The 14,750-nt window shown below is 62.6% G+C and overlaps 2 protein-coding genes across 2 annotated transcripts; both read left to right on the top strand.

Annotated features, from left to right (window-relative positions):
* The first annotated feature begins 2,124 nt into the window (after nucleotides 1–2,124).
* Nucleotides 2,125–2,908, top strand: LOC138066811 (T-cell activation Rho GTPase-activating protein-like). Its single transcript, XM_068939199.1, has 2 exons — nucleotides 2,125–2,235; nucleotides 2,674–2,908. Exons 1-2 carry the CDS (start codon nucleotides 2,183–2,185, stop codon nucleotides 2,876–2,878), a joined length of 258 nt encoding a protein of 85 aa, XP_068795300.1. The 5' UTR covers nucleotides 2,125–2,182; the 3' UTR covers nucleotides 2,879–2,908.
* A 2,250-nt stretch (nucleotides 2,909–5,158) lies between these two features.
* Nucleotides 5,159–14,345, top strand: LOC138066810 (T-cell activation Rho GTPase-activating protein-like). The gene is made up of 11 exons (XM_068939198.1): nucleotides 5,159–7,899; nucleotides 9,095–9,271; nucleotides 9,661–9,702; nucleotides 10,147–10,231; nucleotides 10,335–10,382; nucleotides 10,655–10,721; nucleotides 10,834–11,006; nucleotides 11,362–11,523; nucleotides 12,024–12,133; nucleotides 12,572–12,767; nucleotides 13,486–14,345. The coding sequence occupies exons 1-11, from the start codon at nucleotides 7,889–7,891 to the stop codon at nucleotides 13,879–13,881; spliced, it is 1,467 nt and encodes a 488-aa protein (XP_068795299.1). The 5' UTR covers nucleotides 5,159–7,888; the 3' UTR covers nucleotides 13,882–14,345.
* Nucleotides 14,346–14,750: the final 405 nt, after the last annotated feature.

Here is a 14,750-nt window from a genome sequence, read left to right as displayed (position 1 = left end):
GCAGCTGGCCCGGCGGCTCCTTGCCGGCGGGCAGGGGCACCGCGAGCTGCCGCTGCCCGTTTGCCCACGCAAGAGGCGCGGAGGCCGCAGGGCCGGGGCCGCGGCCGCTGCCGAGCGGTGCTGCCAGCCAGCGCCGCGGGAAGGGCTCCTGCGCCAGGGTGGCGTGGGCGCGCGGGGCCGGGGCCCGGGCAGCCAGCAGAGGGGCTGGCTGTGACGGAGCTCGGCCTTTGCCCCTGCCCTGTGCCCAGGCCGAGCCCAGGAGCCCCGGAGACCCGCGTCACCCGACTCGCCTCCCTTTGGCTCCTCGTCACGGCCGTCAGCTTCCAGGGCGCCGTAAGTGTCCCGGGGGGCTGCGCTGCGCCCCGAGCGCCACGGGGCTGCGGGCAAGAGCCCGCGCCACCGCCTGCTCACGCTGCCTCTTTGCTCTCTTGCCTAGTCGGGGTCGCTGACCGCCCGGACCGTCGAGGCCTTGGTTTCGGCGGAGGTGAGCAGGGGCTCCCTGTCCCGCGGCCCCGGCTGCGGGCTGCCGGGAGGCATGCGAGTTTCGGGAGGGAAGGCGGCCGGCCCCAAGCACCCACGTCGGGCAGAGAGGCCAGGCCGTTCCCGCACGCAAGCATCTCCTCCGCCGGCATCCCACGACCTCGGGTTTTCCCTGCAGCCGCTCGCGCTTTTCTGCGGGGCTGAAGCACCTGGCTGGCGGCCCTGGCTGCTGCCGGGCGCCTCCGTAACCTGAACGCCTGCCTTTCTTTCTTGCAGGCTGGCACCAAGCAGAGCCCCGTCTTGGCCCCATCGGCTGCTGAAGAGGGACTTGGCCACTCCACTGGTGAGTTGCAAAGGGAAGCTGAGGAGCTGCCTCCTCACCCAGCGCTCGACAGCAGCTGAAAAGCTGCAGCCCCTCCGCTCCCTCTCCACTTCTGCTTTCCTCTTGCTTGCAGCAGAGGGGACTAAGACAAGGAAGAGGTTCCTGCCATGGCCGTTTGCTCGGAGACGAGCCTCGGCCAACGGGGACGGCCCCGGGCAGCCGGACTCTGGCCTCGGGACGCCTCTCTTTGGCCAGCCTCTGGCTACCCTTTGTGGAGAGCAGGGGACCCTGCCCCAGCCAGTCCAGGTAAGGCAGCCTGGCCACGCAGCGATCCGCCTGCCGGCTTGTCCCGCCAGGCGGCACCCCCAGCTCCTGGGCTGCAGAAGGCCTGCAAAGGAGGGAAGCTTGCAGCAGCAGGAACAGCCAGGGGTTTCTGTAGTCCCCCGACTACAGAAGCGTGCTCGAGAGGCTGGCTTGGGGCACAGCCCGGCTACGCCCAGCGCCATGTACCTGCAGCGAGAACTAGATCCGAACCAAGGCAAAGCAGCATGCGCCGCCCAGGCACAAACTCGCTTCTCTCCCTGAGCAAGTGCTTCCCTGCTAAACGGCCTTTCTGCACCCGATGAGCTCTTCTGCCAGCCCCGTCTGCTTTCTCCTGCAGGAGCTGCTGGCCATATTGTACAGGGAAGGGCCTGCCACGGAGGGCATATTCCGGAAAGGTGCCAGTGAGAAGGCCCGCAGGGACTTGAGGGAGGAGCTGAACAAAGGAGGGGCCGTTGACTTGGCAAGCCAACCCGTGCACCTCTTGGCAGGAATCTTGAAGGTGAATTTCTGCCGACTGGCAGCACGGAGAGTACGTTGCCCACCTGCAGGGGCCCACTCGAGCGCCTAGCTGGGCCCAGGGGGCACTCCAGGCTGAAACCCCGGGGAAGCCAAACGACGGGCTTTCAGGCGGAGGAAAGCTTGGCCTCTGTGTTTGCCACCTGCTTGCCCGTTCTCCTGCTTGTGCCTGCCCTGGGAAAAGTCACCTCCTCCTCCTCGTCCTCCTCCTGCTCCCCAGCAGCCTCCTGAGGGAGGAAGACTGAGGTTTCTGGGTGCACTAGAGGCTCATAGGCACTAGGGCCTCTTCTTGCACTCCCACGAGCGTGCCCAAGCGGGGCGGTCCTCGCGCAGCCCACTGCTCGCTCTGTCAGCGGCCAGGAGCTCCTTTGAGAGCGGGTAGCTCCAAGCAGCCTGCCTCCTGGGGAGCCCAAGTGCCCGTGGACGCTCCGTCTGGCCTCAGGCGTGGTGTCCAAGCCTCATCTCCGTATCTCGGCCTTGCAGGACTTCCTGCGAAATATCCCCTGCACGCTCCTCTCGGCGGCCCTCTACGACAGCTGGATGCTGGCTCTGGAGAAGCCAAGCAGGGAGGAGAAGATTGAAGGCCTGAGGGAGTAAGTGTGTAGCCAGTCCCACCGTTCTGGAGCGGGTGGCAGAGGCTGGGGCCTTCTCTGGAAACGGGCAGTCTGTGGCAGAGCCCGACACTTCTATCCGCTTGCTCGTGCCGATACCACACAACACAGCCACAGGCTTTCACGGGCCTTTGCAAAGCCTCCCACGACGTCTCCCGACCACCTCGCCTTTATTCCCACTGTCCATCTACTGATGAAGCGCCCACCTCCCAGTCCAGATGTTCTCATTCAAGGTCTCGTACTTAAGCACGTGCTGTCGGGCCTTTCTCGACAGCACACGTGGAAAGGCGAGAGAGAGCACCGGCGTTCCTCTCGTGGGAGGAAGCGCCACTTGTGGCAGTTGCCTTGAGCCTTGCTCCCAGAAGCGGCAGCAGCCGCTGCCCCCTGAATTCACGGCGCCTTTTCTTTGTGTTTGCTCAGGGTGGCTGACCAACTGCCCAGGGCAAATGTGCTGCTGCTCAAGCCCTTGCTCGCGGTGCTCCACCGCATCAGCCAGAACGCAGGCACCAGCAGGATGGGCGCCAGCAACCTGGCCATCTGGGTGGGGCCCAGCATGCTGAGCCCGGGCACGGACAGCACACTCCCGCTGGAAGTGCAGAGAGAGATCTACGACAGGGTATGCTGAACTCACCAGCCAGCCCCTCAGCTGGGCTCTGCGCCACGCGACAGGCACATCTCTTAATGGAGCCGCAGCCCCAGAGCTACAGCTTTTGGCGCAGAAACGGCACTGAGGAGCAGGAAAGACTGCTGAGCAGGTTCTCAGCCCCTTGCCCTGACATCCCTGCTTTTCACTGTGCAGGTGATGGTGCTGGTGGAGTTTCTCATCGAGAACTGCACAGCTATCTTTGGGGACGACGTGGCCTTGCCTTGCAGCCCCTCGGCTGCGGAGGCACCCGAGCACACGGGCAGCTCCGCAGGTAGGACGAGGCACGGAGGATTGGCACCACCCAGGGCTGCTGGTCCCAGTGCTTTAGCTGGAGATCGGAAGATGTCTGTGGCAATGCAGAGAGGTGCAGAGGGTGCAAGACCCTATGGCAGGGCTCTGCTCCTGCAGCACTTCCTGCCACTTCAGGACAATCCTCACTCCACAAAAGGTGTCCCAGTTGTTAAACCTCTGCTCTTCACAGCACTGCTCACTATGCACTGGACCTGCGCTCTCCCCGTGCAGGTCATGGCCCCCAGGGGTGCTTGCGTCTCCTGACCTGCTCCTCACTTCTAGAGGTGCTCAGGCTGCAGCTTGCCATGCGCCTGGGCTGCGTGCTCCCACCGGGAAAGTCTCCTTGCTCCCCTTCAGAAGCCAGGAAAACTAGCTAACAAGCTCTTTCTCCCCACAGCGCACCCAGGGGCCGCTCAGCAGGACGCTGCAGAAGCTGCCTGCGGCCCCCCAGCCGCTGAGCTGCAGCAGCCCCGAGGGAGAAGCCCCAGAGATGGCACGTGTGCCTCTGCCCCTCCACTGCCTCCTCTGGAAAAGCAGCTCAGCACAATGCCCAGGAGGCGCTCGGAGCCAGCCCTGTCCTCCCCCGACCGCTCGGGAGGCAGAAGGCACCAGGAACACGCCAGCACTGCGGACAATGTTGCGGTTGAGCAGCAAGAGCCGAGCTTGGCGAAGGAGGCCCTGGAGCAACCGCCTGCCCCCTTGCCTGCCCCGGTCTCAGCTGCCTCTGCACCCGCAGTGCCCGGCAGGTGCTCCCCAGAGAGCTGCTGTCCTGCTCCCCAGGGCCTTTCCATAACACTGCTGGGACCTGCTGCCATTCCCACTTCCTGCTGGCGGGCCACAAGGACCACGAGAAAGAGCAGGAGAAGGAGAAGGAGAAGGAGAAGGAGAAGGAGAAGGAGAAGGAGAAGGAGAAGGTCAAGAAGAAGGTCAAGAAGAAGGAGAAGGAGAAGGAGAAGAAGGAGAGAGAAAGAAAGAGAAAGAGAAAGAGAAAGAGAAAGAGAAAGAGAAAGAGAAAGAGAAAGAGAAAGAGAAAGAGAAAGAAAGAGAAAGAGAAGGATAAGAAATGGAGAGAAAAGAGCTGAAGAGAAAATAAAGGGGGAAGAAAAAGGTGTAAGAAAAGAGGTGAAGAGGAAATAAAGAGAAAGAAGGGGGAGAAAGCCTGGTGGAGAAAAGAGTGAGGAGAAAAAAAGGTGGAGAAAAAGGGGTGTAAGCAAAAAGAGGGAGAAAACGGGGAGAGAAGTAAAGAGGGAAGAAAAAGGAGGGAGAGAAGAAGGGGAAAGAGAAAAAAGGGGAGAAGAAGAGGGGTACAGGGTGAAAGAAGGGAGCATAAAGGGGGAGGAAAGAAGGGGAAGGCAGGGGAAGCAAAAAGAGGGAGAAGAAAGGGGGGAGGTAGGAAAGTGGGAGAAAGGAAGGGGGAGAGCAAAAAGGGGGAGAAGAAAGGGGGGAGCAAAGGGGTTTGGAAAAGGGGAGATAAGAAAAGAGGGAAGAGAAAAGGGGAAGGGAGAAGAAGGGAGAAAAAAAGCGGGAGAGACATGGGAGAAGAAAGGAGGAGTAAAAGGGGAAGGGAAAAGCAGGGAGAAAAGAAAGCAGGCGAAAAGAAGGGGAGAGAAAAAGGGGGAGAGAAAATGGGGGAAGCAAAAAGGGGGGAAAAAGAGGGAGCAGAAAGGTGAGGGAAAATGGGGGGAAAAAGTCGAAGGGGGAAAAAGGGAGATAAAGGGGGAGAAGAACAGGGGAAAAGCGGGATAGGGAAAGGGGGAGGGAAAAGAAGGGAGAAGAATGGGGGAGGAAAAAGGGGGGAAGGGGGAGGAAAGGAAAGAGGGAAGAAAAGGCGGGGAGGAAGAAGGGAGAGAATGGAAGGGGTGAAAAATGGGAGGAAAAAGAGGGAAGAGAAAAAGGCGGAGAACAAATGGGGAGGAGAAGCCGCAGGGAGAAGGAAAGGGGGAGAAAAAAGGGAGGGAGAAAGAAAAGGGGAGAAAAGAGGAGCAAAACGGGGAGAAAGGAATGGGGAGAAAAGCAGAGGAGAAAACCGGGGTGCAAAGAAACAGGGAGATCAGAGAGGGAGCGTTAAGATGGGGTAGATTAGACCGGAGCAGATGAGGAAGCAGAGAGAAAAGTGTGGGGAAGAAAAGACGAGGTTAAAAAAAGGAAAGACAAAAACGGGAAGGAACTCAAGGAAAGAAGAAAAAGGAAAGGGAAAAACCCCCTTGGCAGCACCCCTGCCACACGGTAAGAGCGGCAACCCCGGCGGCACGTGCAGTGTGCTTTGGCCTGTCGGAACTTGTCTTTGGGGAGCGCTTAACTCCCTGCTGGGGGCCCAGGGGAGCCGTGGGGCAGGAGCCGGGGGGCTTCTGACTGACGCCCGTGCACCTTCACTGCAACAAAGCACTTTTGCGCAGGACTCTCTTGAGTCTGCTCCTTGTCTCTCTTTCAAGCGCTCGGCCGCTACACATAGCCCACGGACTTGTGCCCGCGTCTCTGGGTCCGGCAGGGCTCTTTGAATGCCCTGGTATACGGACGCAGCAGGAGGGCAAGTGACTGAGCAGCGGTAGCCCTGCTAGTGCCGTTGTCGGAGACGGCAGGCGAGATTTTGGGGGGAAGTGCCTCTCTGTCCGGGAGTCAAGGGACACCGCCAGAGGGCAGCAGTTTGCAGTCAGGGGCAGAGAGAAGCCGCAGGGAGCCGATGCTGCTCCAGCAGGGGCTTCCGAGCAAGGCAGCACGCAGGCATGGCAGGCGGGATGTTTCCCGGGTGCAGCTCTTCCCAGGACACGGGGGAAAGGGGCAGGAGGTGACGTGGCCTGACCAGAGCCGCGACTGGCAGAAGCAGCATCCCGGCAGCAGGCTGCAACTAGAGAAGAGGCCCCCTCCGTCGGCCCCTGTGAGCAGGGGCACTCTCCTCCCAAGCAAGCTGAAGGAGAAGGTCCCGCTGCCAGTTGCAAAAGGCATTGGCCGCTCTTGGCAATCTGCAGCTCTGCCGTCACCTGGCTTCCAGCTCTCTTTTGCCAAAACCACAAGCGTTTTGTCCTTGCGGCCCGCACGGCCGCCAAGAGACAGCCTCAGCTCGCAGCCTGTCCTCCTGGGAGAGATGCTGCAGGCCCTTCAGCATCTTCGTAGCCCATCGCTGGACTCACTCCAGGAGCTCCACATCTCCCTTGGCCGGGGCAGCCCAGCACCAGCCACAGCACTCCAGCTGTGCAGGACCGCCTCCCTCCACCTGCTGCCAAGGCTCCTCCTAACCACAGCCCAGCAGGCCGCTGGCCGCCTTGGCCACAAGGGTGCAGTGCAGGCTCACGGGCAACTTGTGCACCAGGACGCCCAGGGCTTTCCCCCAAGAGCTGCTTTCCAGCACGTTGGCCTCTAGCCTGTACTGGTGCATGGACTTCTTTCTGCCTAGGTGCAGCACTTGGCCTTTCCCCTTGTTGAGCTTCAGGAGGTTCCTCTTAGCCCGTCTCTCCAGTCCGTCAAAGGCCCTCTCAATGGCAGCACAGCCCTCTGGTGCGTCAGCCACTCCTCCCTGTTTTCCATCCCCCCTGGTTTAGCAGCCAGCTTGCTGAGGGTGCTTTCTGCCCCATCACCCGGGCCACTGAGGAAGAAGAGGAACGGGACCAGAGCCCGCACTGACCCTTGGCCTGCACCTTGTGTTACTGGCCTCCACCTAGGCTTTGCACCACTCATCACAACCCTCGCAGCTCTGCCGTTCAGCCACTTCTCAGTCCCCCTCACTGCCTGCTCATCTCACCCCTACTTCCTCAGCTTGCCTCGGAGGGCATGTGAGGGCAGGCAGCGTGGAAAGCCTTACTGACCTCAAGGCAGACAACATCCACTGCTCTCCCCTCCTCTGTCCAGCCAGCCCTTCCCTCGTGGAAGGCTCCCAGGTTGGGCACGCGTGGAGCTTGGAGGAGGTGATCCTTGTCTATCAATCAGCTTTCCTGCAGCCCTCTTCCCTCTCGCGCCCTATCCCATGCGACGCTTCCTCCTGCACCCTCGCGCACCAGCGAGGTGCAACCTCTTGGTGTGCCACACCCGTCTCAGCCGCTTGGTTGAGGAGAGCCCCGTGCAGCAAAAGCACTTTGGAGGCGCCTCCCCTCTGGAGCCAAGCATCAGTGACGGCTGAGAGAAAGACCACCCCTGCAGGCATGCCCACAGGCCTTTGGACTGGCGCTCCGGTGCAGCCTGCACGCATGGCGACTTCCGTTTCAGACTCTGGAGCACCTCTGCTATGAAGAAAGGCGGGGAGAGCTGGGCCTGTTTAGCCTGGAGAAGAGAAGACCGAGAGGCGATCTCATCAGTGCGTACAAGTATGTGAAGGGAGGGTGTCGAGAGGATGGGGCCAGGCTCTTCTCGGTGGTGCCCAGCAACAGGACAAGAGGCAACGGGCACAAACTGAGCCACAGGCAGTTCCGCCTGAACATGAGGAAAATGTCCTCCTTCTTTCCTGTGAGGGTGACTGAGCGCTGGAACAGGTTGCCCAGAGAGGTGGCGGAGTCTCCTGCCCCGGAGAGAGTCAAAACCCGTCTGGACGCGATCCTGGGCAATATGCTCTAGAGGACCCTGCTTGAGCAGGGAGGTTGCACTAGATGATCTCCAGAGGTCCCTTCCAGCCTTGGCCATTCTGTGATGCTGTGATCCGTATGCAAGCATTTCCATGAGCCTGCCTAATGTCCTGTGGAGTGCTGTTGAGACTCTCGGCAGACTGGTGCGATGCACACGAGGTGAGGGGGGATTCAGGTGCCTGAAAGCCCGGGCCTACAGGCTTCTGGGTATGCCAGGGCACCCGCCGCAAGGGATTTCCCAAGGCATCTCAAACAGATGCTGGTCCTGGTGTCTGGGCAACTGAATCCTGCCCTCAAGTCTTCTCTGGCTGTGCTTGGAGCCAACATTCCCACTTGTCATGGTGATGCCACATTTTGGCACCTGGCCTGGGGGTCTCCAGTCTCGGGCGGACCACCCCACTGACAGAGGGCTGAGGAAGTGTGAAAGATGGGATTTGGGGCACCGCCTGGGCCCTGCTTCTCTAGCAGGCACAGGCCCCCTTGCTTGGCCCCTCCAAAGCGGGAGTCCTCCTGTCCCAGCAACAACAGGGCATGCTGCAGCCGGGTGGGCAAGCCGCCTGTGCGTGGGGGCTTTTCACGGACACAGAGCCGGCTGCTGAAGCCGGGAGCTGCTCCAGCACCGAGCCCGTCTCCTCCGCCAGGGAGACCTGCAGCCCCCGGCCCACGCCCCGGCCCTGCCCCACGGCCCGGCCGGCGCATCACAATGTGCCGTCGTGCATCACAATGTGCCGCGGTGGCACCCGGGTGGCCACGGCCACCGGCGCCCGCCCGGCCCCAGTGCGGTGCTGTGCCGGTGCGGGGCAGCAGGGAGACGCAGGCTCCCAGCCCAGCGGCACTACTCGGCACGCCGACACCGCTCCGTGCTTTGCGCAGGCCTGACCGGCGCCTGGCGCTGCCCGGCGCGGGGCACGGACGCACCGCAGCTGCTGACCCGGCCACGGCGCCATGGGACAGGCGAACTGCTGCGGTGCCCGGGGCGCTGCCGGCCCCGCTGCCGGCACGCAGGCACGGCCCGAGGCCCCTGGCCGCGCGGCTCCTGGCGCCGGCCCCGGGCTCGAGGCCAGGGGAGCCTCCCGGCCCCCGGCGCCGCTCGGCGCCTTCGTGTCGCGCAGGAGCCCCCAGCTCCTCCTCAGCGACCGTGTCCAGGTGACCCGGCACCGGCGCACCAGGGACAGGCACCTCCTCCTCTTCCCCGACACCCTGGCCATCGCCACCTTCAAGTAAGGAGAGCAGCCCCAGCCGTCCTTCCCCCGCCCCCACCCTCTGCCCCCGGGCACTGCCTCTGCCCTGCTGGCCACTGCTGCCGCTGCCCCACCACACAACCTCCACGCCGCTCCCTGCTCTCCCTCCGCAGGTGCGGCTCCACCTTCCTGCTCAAGCACCGCGTGCCTCTCGGCCAGCTCTGGCTGCTGTGCGGGAAGGACGAGGCGGCGGGCGGGCGCGAAGAGGAGGAAGAGGACGGGCATGGCCTGAAGTGCACCAATGCCCTCGTCCTCGTCTGGCCCAACGACGGCTGCGTGGTCACTTTCCGGTGAGTCTTGGCGGCACGTGCAGGGCTGTGGGGGGTGCAGGGCACCGTGCTCGCCTGCAGTCCTCTCTGGCCTTGCTGGGGCTCAGCTCCGGCTGGGGCGAGAGACAGTAGGGGTCCTGCGGGGGTTTCTGACGCAGTCACAGGCACCTCCAGGCGTGCACAAGCCTCGCCCCCGCCCCCACCTCCCCCCTGCACCTCTGCTCCCCCCAGGGACACTGCGGGGGGACACCGACCGGGGGCTTGGGTGCATGGCGCTGTGCAGCAGTGCCAAGCGGGCGAGAGCTGTCCGGGCACCTGGGCCTCTCCCGAGGAGGAGCAGGAGGAGCAGGAGGAGCAGGAGGAGGAGGAGGAGGAGCGGGCTCTGAGGCTGTTTCTCCTTTTGGCTGCAGGTCGCGGGAGGCCAAGGAGCTGTGGCTGAGCACGATGCTCAGGTGAGCCCTGGCGGGCAATTCAGCCCGCCTGCGGCGGCGGCAAGGCTGCGGGCGGTGCAGAGGTGCCGGGGCAGCTGCCCCCAGCAAAGCAGCCGGGGAGGTGGGGGAAAGGGACCCCCCTGCGCGGGGCAGCTGCCGGGCAGAGCGGCAGCAGCAGGGCCTTCGCCTTGTGCCCGCAAAGCAAGAGCAGCGGCCTGCAGCTGGCCCGGCGGCTCCTTGCCGGCGGGCAGGGGCACCGCGAGCTGCCGCTGCCCGTTTGCCCACGCAAGAGGCGCGGAGGCCGCAGGGCCGGGGCCGCGGCCGCTGCCGAGCGGTGCTGCCAGCCAGCGCCGCGGGAAGGGCTCCTGCGCCAGGGTGGCGTGGGCGCGCGGGGCCGGGGCCCGGGCAGCCAGCAGAGGGGCTGGCTGTGACGGAGCTCGGCCTTTGCCCCTGCCCTGTGCCCAGGCCGAGCCCAGGAGCCCCGGAGACCCGCGTCACCCGACTCGCCTCCCTTTGGCTCCTCGTCACGGCCGTCAGCTTCCAGGGCGCCGTAAGTGTCCCGGGGGGCTGCGCTGCGCCCCGAGCGCCACGGGGCTGCGGGCAAGAGCCCGCGCCACCGCCTGCTCACGCTGCCTCTTTGCTCTCTTGCCTAGTCGGGGTCGCTGACCGCCCGGACCGTCGAGGCCTTGGTTTCGGCGGAGGTGAGCAGGGGCTCCCTGTCCCGCGGCCCCGGCTGCGGGCTGCCGGGAGGCATGCGAGTTTCGGGAGGGAAGGCGGCCGGCCCCAAGCACCCACGTCGGGCAGAGAGGCCAGGCCGTTCCCGCACGCAAGCATCTCCTCCGCCGGCATCCCACGACCTCGGGTTTTCCCTGCAGCCGCTCGCGCTTTTCTGCGGGGCTGAAGCACCTGGCTGGCGGCCCTGGCTGCTGCCGGGCGCCTCCGTAACCTGAACGCCTGCCTTTCTTTCTTGCAGGCTGGCACCAAGCAGAGCCCCGTCTTGGCCCCATCGGCTGCTGAAGAGGGACTTGGCCACTCCACTGGTGAGTTGCAAAGGGAAGCTGAGGAGCTGCCTCCTCACCCAGCGCTCGACAGCAGCTGAAAAGCTGCAGCCCCTCCGCTCCCTCTCCACTTCTGCTTTCCTCTTGCTTGCAGCAGAGGGGACTAAGACAAGGAAGAGGTTCCTGCCATGGCCGTTTGCTCGGAGACGAGCCTCGGCCAACGGGGACGGCCCCGGGCAGCCGGACTCTGGCCTCGGGACGCCTCTCTTTGGCCAGCCTCTGGCTACCCTTTGTGGAGAGCAGGGGACCCTGCCCCAGCCAGTCCAGGTAAGGCAGCCTGGCCACGCAGCGATCCGCCTGCCGGCTTGTCCCGCCAGGCGGCACCCCCAGCTCCTGGGCTGCAGAAGGCCTGCAAAGGAGGGAAGCTTGCAGCAGCAGGAACAGCCAGGGGTTTCTGTAGTCCCCCGACTACAGAAGCGTGCTCGAGAGGCTGGCTTGGGGCACAGCCCGGCTACGCCCAGCGCCATGTACCTGCAGCGAGAACTAGATCCGAACCAAGGCAAAGCAGCATGCGCCGCCCAGGCACAAACTCGCTTCTCTCCCTGAGCAAGTGCTTCCCTGCTAAACGGCCTTTCTGCACCCGATGAGCTCTTCTGCCAGCCCCGTCTGCTTTCTCCTGCAGGAGCTGCTGGCCATATTGTACAGGGAAGGGCCTGCCACGGAGGGCATATTCCGGAAAGGTGCCAGTGAGAAGGCCCGCAGGGACTTGAGGGAGGAGCTGAACAAAGGAGGGGCCGTTGACTTGGCAAGCCAACCCGTGCACCTCTTGGCAGGAATCTTGAAGGTGAATTTCTGCCGACTGGCAGCACGGAGAGTACGTTGCCCACCTGCAGGGGCCCACTCGAGCGCCTAGCTGGGCCCAGGGGGCACTCCAGGCTGAAACCCCGGGGAAGCCAAACGACGGGCTTTCAGGCGGAGGAAAGCTTGGCCTCTGTGTTTGCCACCTGCTTGCCCGTTCTCCTGCTTGTGCCTGCCCTGGGAAAAGTCACCTCCTCCTCCTCGTCCTCCTCCTGCTCCCCAGCAGCCTCCTGAGGGAGGAAGACTGAGGTTTCTGGGTGCACTAGAGGCTCATAGGCACTAGGGCCTCTTCTTGCACTCCCACGAGCGTGCCCAAGCGGGGCGGTCCTCGCGCAGCCCACTGCTCGCTCTGTCAGCGGCCAGGAGCTCCTTTGAGAGCGGGTAGCTCCAAGCAGCCTGCCTCCTGGGGAGCCCAAGTGCCCGTGGACGCTCCGTCTGGCCTCAGGCGTGGTGTCCAAGCCTCATCTCCGTATCTCGGCCTTGCAGGACTTCCTGCGAAATATCCCCTGCACGCTCCTCTCGGCGGCCCTCTACGACAGCTGGATGCTGGCTCTGGAGAAGCCAAGCAGGGAGGAGAAGATTGAAGGCCTGAGGGAGTAAGTGTGTAGCCAGTCCCACCGTTCTGGAGCGGGTGGCAGAGGCTGGGGCCTTCTCTGGAAACGGGCAGTCTGTGGCAGAGCCCGACACTTCTATCCGCTTGCTCGTGCCGATACCACACAACACAGCCACAGGCTTTCACGGGCCTTTGCAAAGCCTCCCACGACGTCTCCCGACCACCTCGCCTTTATTCCCACTGTCCATCTACTGATGAAGCGCCCACCTCCCAGTCCAGATGTTCTCATTCAAGGTCTCGTACTTAAGCACGTGCTGTCGGGCCTTTCTCGACAGCACACGTGGAAAGGCGAGAGAGAGCACCGGCGTTCCTCTCGTGGGAGGAAGCGCCACTTGTGGCAGTTGCCTTGAGCCTTGCTCCCAGAAGCGGCAGCAGCCGCTGCCCCCTGAATTCACGGCGCCTTTTCTTTGTGTTTGCTCAGGGTGGCTGACCAACTGCCCAGGGCAAATGTGCTGCTGCTCAAGCCCTTGCTCGCGGTGCTCCACCGCATCAGCCAGAACGCAGGCACCAGCAGGATGGGCGCCAGCAACCTGGCCATCTGGGTGGGGCCCAGCATGCTGAGCCCGGGCACGGACAGCACACTCCCGCTGGAAGTGCAGAGAGAGATCTACGACAGGGTATGCTGAACTCACCAGCCAGCCCCTCAGCTGGGCTCTGCGCCACGCGACAGGCACATCTCTTAATGGAGCCGCAGCCCCAGAGCTACAGCTTTTGGCGCAGAAACGGCACTGAGGAGCAGGAAAGACTGCTGAGCAGGTTCTCAGCCCCTTGCCCTGACATCCCTGCTTTTCACTGTGCAGGTGATGGTGCTGGTGGAGTTTCTCATCGAGAACTGCACAGCTATCTTTGGGGACGACGTGGCCTTGCCTTGCAGCCCCTCGGCTGCGGAGGCACCCGAGCACACGGGCAGCTCCGCAGGTAGGACGAGGCACGGAGGATTGGCACCACCCAGGGCTGCTGGTCCCAGTGCTTTAGCTGGAGATCGGAAGATGTCTGTGGCAATGCAGAGAGGTGCAGAGGGTGCAAGACCCTATGGCAGGGCTCTGCTCCTGCAGCACTTCCTGCCACTTCAGGACAATCCTCACTCCACAAAAGGTGTCCCAGTTGTTAAACCTCTGCTCTTCACAGCACTGCTCACTATGCACTGGACCTGCGCTCTCCCCGTGCAGGTCATGGCCCCCAGGGGTGCTTGCGTCTCCTGACCTGCTCCTCACTTCTAGAGGTGCTCAGGCTGCAGCTTGCCATGCGCCTGGGCTGCGTGCTCCCACCGGGAAAGTCTCCTTGCTCCCCTTCAGAAGCCAGGAAAACTAGCTAACAAGCTCTTTCTCCCCACAGCGCACCCAGGGGCCGCTCAGCAGGACGCTGCAGAAGCTGCCTGCGGCCCCCCAGCCGCTGAGCTGCAGCAGCCCCGAGGGAGAAGCCCCAGAGATGGCACGTGTGCCTCTGCCCCTCCACTGCCTCCTCTGGAAAAGCAGCTCAGCACAATGCCCAGGAGGCGCTCGGAGCCAGCCCTGTCCTCCCCCGACCGCTCGGGAGGCAGAAGGCACCAGGAACACGCCAGCACTGCGGACAATGTTGCGGTTGAGCAGCAAGAGCCGAGCTTGGCGAAGGAGGCCCTGGAGCAACCGCCTGCCCCCTTGCCTGCCCCGGTCTCAGCTGCCTCTGCACCCGCAGTGCCCGGCAGGTGCTCCCCAGAGAGCTGCTGTCCTGCTCCCCAGGGCCTTTCCATAACACTGCTGGGACCTGCTGCCATTCCCACTTCCTGCTGGCGGGCCACAAGGACCACGAGAAAGAGCAGGAGAAGGAGAAGGAGAAGGAGAAGGAGAAGGAGAAGGAGAAGGAGAAGGAGAAGGTCAAGAAGAAGGTCAAGAAGAAGGAGAAGGAGAAGGAGAAGAAGGAGAGAGAAAGAAAGAGAAAGAGAAAGAGAAAGAGAAAGAGAAAGAGAAAGAGAAAGAGAAAGAGAAAGAGAAAGAGAAAGAGAAAGAGAAGGATAAGAAATGGAGAGAAAAGAGCTGAAGAGAAAATAAAGGGGGAAGAAAAAGGTGTAAGAAAAGAGGTGAAGAGGAAATAAAGAGAAAGAAGGGGGAGAAAGCCTGGTGGAGAAAAGAGTGAGGAGAAAAAAAGGTGGAGAAAAAGGGGTGTAAGCAAAAAGAGGGAGAAAACGGGGAGAGAAGTAAAGAGGGAAGAAAAAGGAGGGAGAGAAGAAGGGGAAAGAGAAAAAAGGGGAGAAGAAGAGGGGTACAGGGTGAAAGAAGGGAGCATAAAGGGGGAGGAAAGAAGGGGAAGGCAGGGGAAGCAAAAAGAGGGAGAAGAAAGGGGGGAGGTAGGAAAGTGGGAGAAAGGAAGGGGGAGAGCAAAAAGGGGGAGAAGAAAGGGGGGAGCAAAGGGGTTTGGAAAAGGGGAGATAAGAAAAGAGGGAAGAGAAAAGGGGAAGGGAGAAGAAGGGAGAAAAAAAGCGGGAGAGACATGGGAGAAGAAAGGAGGAGTAAAAGGGGAAGGGAAAAGCAGGGAGAAAAGAAAGCAGGCGAAAAGAAGGGGAGAGAAAAAGGGGGAGAGAAAATGGGGGAAGCAAAAAGGGGGGAAAAAGAGGGAGCAGAAAG

The sequence above is a fragment of the Struthio camelus genome, chromosome 3 (genome assembly GCF_040807025.1).
Source record: "Struthio camelus isolate bStrCam1 chromosome 3, bStrCam1.hap1, whole genome shotgun sequence".
NCBI classification, from domain to species: Eukaryota; Metazoa; Chordata; class Aves; order Struthioniformes; family Struthionidae; genus Struthio; species Struthio camelus.
Note: the sequence above shows the minus strand (reverse complement) of the source record. Positions and strands in the feature narration are given on the sequence as shown.

What these genes read in the sequence shown, in the direction of transcription:
- LOC138066810 (XM_068939198.1), top strand. An exon ending in GGCTGCGTGGTCACTTTCCG is followed by an intron (nt 9,272 to 9,660) that starts GTGAGTCTTGGC and finishes TTTTGGCTGCAG; the next exon opens with GTCGCGGGAGGCCAAGGAGC. An exon ending in AGAGAGAGATCTACGACAGG is followed by an intron (nt 12,768 to 13,485) that starts GTATGCTGAACT and finishes TTCTCCCCACAG; the next exon opens with CGCACCCAGGGGCCGCTCAG.
- LOC138066811 (XM_068939199.1), top strand. Translation starts at nt 2,183, where the DNA reads ATGCTGGCTCTGGAGAAGCCAAGCAGGGAGGAGAAGATTGAAGGCCTG. An exon ending in AAGATTGAAGGCCTGAGGGA is followed by an intron (nt 2,236 to 2,673) that starts GTAAGTGTGTAG and finishes GTGTTTGCTCAG; the next exon opens with GGTGGCTGACCAACTGCCCA.